The sequence below is a fragment of the Aplysia californica genome, unplaced genomic scaffold (genome assembly GCF_000002075.1).
Source record: "Aplysia californica isolate F4 #8 unplaced genomic scaffold, AplCal3.0 scaffold00266, whole genome shotgun sequence".
Lineage (NCBI taxonomy): Eukaryota > Metazoa > Mollusca > Gastropoda > Aplysiida > Aplysiidae > Aplysia > Aplysia californica.
In genome coordinates, this window is record NW_004797536.1 from 800,436 (window position 1) to 804,507 (window position 4,072).

The window sequence follows — 4,072 nt, forward strand, 5'->3', positions numbered from 1 at the left end:
CCCCGTGCTCCCTTATTCTCCTACACTCACTAGGCTACACTGAGTTTGTTCACTTATTTCACGTGATTCTGGCTCGTCTAGTAATCACAGCGAATTATAGACCACACCCTCTCTCAGAGTCAAAAACACTAACAAAAACTGCTTTAAGAAACAGATGGAAAAGGTCCCACCCTGAGCACAACAGACATGACCCGTACTACATACTAAATAGAGCAGACCAGGTCACAATCTTTAGACTCCGTTGTTGACACAACAGACTCAAACACCATATGCACACCAAATTAGAAGTGGGAGAAACAGCGATCTGTGAATGTGGACATGACCAAGAGGATGCCAACCATATCTTCCAGCACTGCCCGCCCGCGCTACGCCACCCTTCACGCACAGACGTGGCAGAATGTGGCTCCCCTTGAGAGAAAACTCTACGGCAGTCTTTCAGAGTTGAAGCGAACTACACAGTTTGTTCACGACATCGGACTGACTGTCTAGCTGCTGTCATCGAGAACGAGGAAGAAGAAGAAAGACCACACCCTCAAAAACACGCCCTAAAGCGTTGTTGAATGACCAGAATTTGCGTCCTCAGTGTGTTAAAGCCTCTGCGGATCGAGGATTGTTCAAGCCACAAAATCTCTCTCTCCAAGTTCCAAGATCTTACGCAACGACCACTGATGTTTGCTATAAAAAAAACGTAACAACGGTGAAGGGCGAGGGGGAGGGGCGGTGGCGGTGGAAGGGCGATCCGGCGGCAGTAATAGGGCCAGCGTATCTTAAAAGGAGTAAGGAATTGAACCACTCACCACTAGGCTGCAGTCCAACGATCAACTCGTCTCCAAACTCTCTGGCCTGAAAGCAAATAACGGCAAACAAAAATAACAGCCGAGAAGTAACAGATTCACGACTAAGTAACGAATTTTGCCAGTGAGAAGTAACAAATTATGACAGTAAGCAATAACGATTTTTGACAGAAAAGTAACACATTCTGACAGTGAACAATTTATCGATTTTTGCCAAAGATATATAACAAAAATCTGACAGAGAGAAGTAACAAATTCTGACAGTGAGAGGTAATGAATTCTGAGGGTGAGAAGTAACAATCAGAAATGTAACAGCGATAGGACCCCAAGTACAGATGCAACGTTTTTGAGTCGTGAATGTAGCAAGTACTTGTATGTAGTAGAGATTTAGTCATTTAAGCCAGTGACTGGGCAGTGGTTATTCCCTTTCTATGGGTTTGAGGCCTAGGGGAAATAGGTTGGTGACGTAGTGACGTGGACAAAAATGTATCTAATATGTATAGACAGTGGCCAGACAGCAGCTGCCAACCATCCACATCAAGAAATGTGACGTCACAGCCGCCAACAGCTCACAGCATGCACTCACCTGGCGTATGGCGTTGGCGTGTCCGCAGTGAAGCAGGTCGAAGCTGAAACAGTTGTAGAAGTGTCAAAAGGTCAGAGTTCAACGGAGATATGAGTGGAGTGTCAGAGGTCAGAGGTCAGAAGTCAAGGAGGAATAAGAGAAATGTAAGGGATCAATTAATGTCAAGGGGGGAATGAAAGAAATGCTAAGAGTTCGTCAAAGGAGGAGTGAGAAAATTATCAGAGGTTAGGAGGAACGGAGAAGTCTGAGGTGTGTGTTTGGAAAGATTAAGTATGGTGGTAAGTTTGTATAAAATATAAACAGACACAATGTAAATTCCGTAACGAACGACCACCCCAACAAACACAATAAAGAAGAGACCTAACCGTAACCCTAACCCTACCCCAAACCCTAACTTAACTATACCCCAAATCCTAACCCTAACCCTACCCCAAACCCTAACCCTAACCCCTACCCCTAACCCAACCCCTACCTTTTCTACTCTGTCTCATAGTGATCGCTCGTTACGAAAGTCCTCCCTTTATACATGAGTGGGTGTGATTGTTGGGCTGTGAGTGTGTGGGGGGTGGGGGGAGGGGGTAGGCGTGTAGGTGTAAGTGTGTGGATGTGAGTGTGTGTGTGTGTGTATTTGGGTGGTGTGAGGCAAAGATTTACACCAAGGCTTACCTTCCGTCCATCCAGACGCGCACACTTCTCTTGTCCATTTTGAATCCCACGAGAAACTCGAGTCTTGCGTAAACTCCCCAAGAACCTTGACAAATATACACACCAAGACGCACTAACTGTCTTCAACTAACTGAGTAAACAAGAAAACTACACGACCTTCAACACACCAACTGCAGTAGACTCAGCTAGGGCTGAGCTCGCTTGAACTGATCTTCGGTAAAATTGATCTTCTGTTAATTAAGTTGATCCTTTTTTCTGGATCTAAGAACCTTGTCCTCTTTACACGTCCCGTTAAACTTCGTATGAATTTATAGCTGTTGTTTTTTTACTCCCCCGACGAGATCAACTCATCCGAGATCAACTGTACTCTTTTTCTGTAACACCACAATACTCATTCTTTTTTCTTTTTTTATTCACCACAACACATTCATTTACTACACAACGCAACATGCTATGCGGGTCTGCTCACTGCTAGTTATTCAATGACGTAGTTGAATAATAGATAATGTGCAGGAGTCACATGATTTTGTCAAGTTTGCCTTGCCTCCCGACATTCTAAAGATCGTCAAAGTTTTCGCTTCTGTTTCTCTTCTTTAAGCCACGTTTCCATGTGTACGTAATGCGTAGATCTAGTGCGCAATGCGTAATGTGTTATGCGTAATGCGTATATTGCCCTTTTCCATGTGTGCGTGTATATGTTCGTGAATGGTCAATTTGTTCTTTAGGCCATTTAATTTTTCAGAAACACCTGTGTCATAACAGAGCCAAAACATGACACAAGAAATATTTTAATTGTAGGTATGAAGGCACTAAATAATAAAGCTCTCTGACTCTCTTACTTCTAATTGTTTGTATGTTTTCTGTAAAAGTAACTTTGCTCCCGAATCCAATCCGGACATTGGGGATTGCCTTATAAGTGAGACAACTTCCTGGGCCTTCGGCATATTGTGGTAGGGTGGCCAGTTCCTTTCCACGGCGCCTTTACTTCCCCAACTCGAAGTCAGGTACCCATTACTGCTTGGTGAGCAGGAGGGGGCGAACCGAGGCTCGACCCGAACTTTCCGCTTCGGAGACGAACACACTAACCGCTCTGCCACCGCATAAAACACATCTTACCCAATCTCCCTCCACTTGCAACATTCTGTATAGATCTATGTCAGCCATAAATCCATTCATGCTTTCACATTTATTTTGTTGTGAGTTTTAGCTCTGGATCGTGGCACAAAAGGTTTCTTAGTTTAGTTTTAGTAGAGGTTTTTACTGCGCTTGCAACTGCATAAGGTCATATGAGCGCCAGAAGATTAAAGGTGTTACAAGAGAGTAACAAACATAAAAAGAACAAGGGGAGATAAGGACGATAGATGTTTGATAGGAAAGAAGGAGCAAACCACACCAGAGCACCCGCCAATCACCCACTCAAAAGGATTTTGTAGTCCAAAACACGTCGCAATGGACGCTTGTTGACTTCGTGCATTTTGTAGTATAAAAACTACATAAATATGTAAATGTAGTCAATACTCCACGAGTTCTTCTAATCTTAAAATTCATTCACTGAGAGTAATCAATTGGGTCAGTGAAGCCTGACGAACCCTGAATAAAATGACACGTTTAAAACACACGAAAAGAATAAATCTTAAAAATAGAAGGACTCCTAAAATATTGACTTTATTGACCCCATCATCATCATCATCATCATCATCATCATCATCATCATCATCATCATCATCATCATCATCATCATCATCATCAATTTCTGTTGGCCTACATCTGGATCTACACGTTTAGAACAAATTCAGCACAAAACAGAACGGTGCATGCGCAGCTTTTTGTGTGTGGTAATACAAGGCATCTACAGGAGGACAGAGGCGTTATAATTGTTTTCCTCTCCCATCGCAGAACGTCAGCAATGCTGTTCCATATACATAATAATAATAATAAATAATAAATAGCATTTGTATAGCGCATATCCCCGCTCAACAGCAGGCTCTATGCGCTTTACACTATATTATTACCCCAGCAGACCATA

General features: G+C 43.1%; 2 protein-coding genes across 2 annotated transcripts in view; both read right to left on the reverse strand.

Moving 5' to 3' along the window:
• LOC101855500 (ethanolamine-phosphate cytidylyltransferase) overlaps positions 1–2,357 on the reverse strand; it is a 5,918-nt gene extending 3,561 nt beyond the window's left edge. The window contains exons 1-3 of the mRNA XM_005100978.3: positions 2,047–2,357; positions 1,381–1,423; positions 798–843 (exon numbers count right to left, since the gene is read on the reverse strand). Of these exons, the coding sequence (XP_005101035.1) occupies positions 798–843; positions 1,381–1,423; positions 2,047–2,084 (127 nt within the window). The 5' untranslated portion in view covers positions 2,085–2,357. The remainder of the gene's footprint in view (positions 1–797; positions 844–1,380; positions 1,424–2,046) is intronic.
• Positions 1–4,072, reverse strand: part of LOC101855734 (ethanolamine-phosphate cytidylyltransferase) — a gene marked incomplete in the record, with an annotated part of 36,894 nt that overhangs the window by 13,175 nt on the left and 19,647 nt on the right.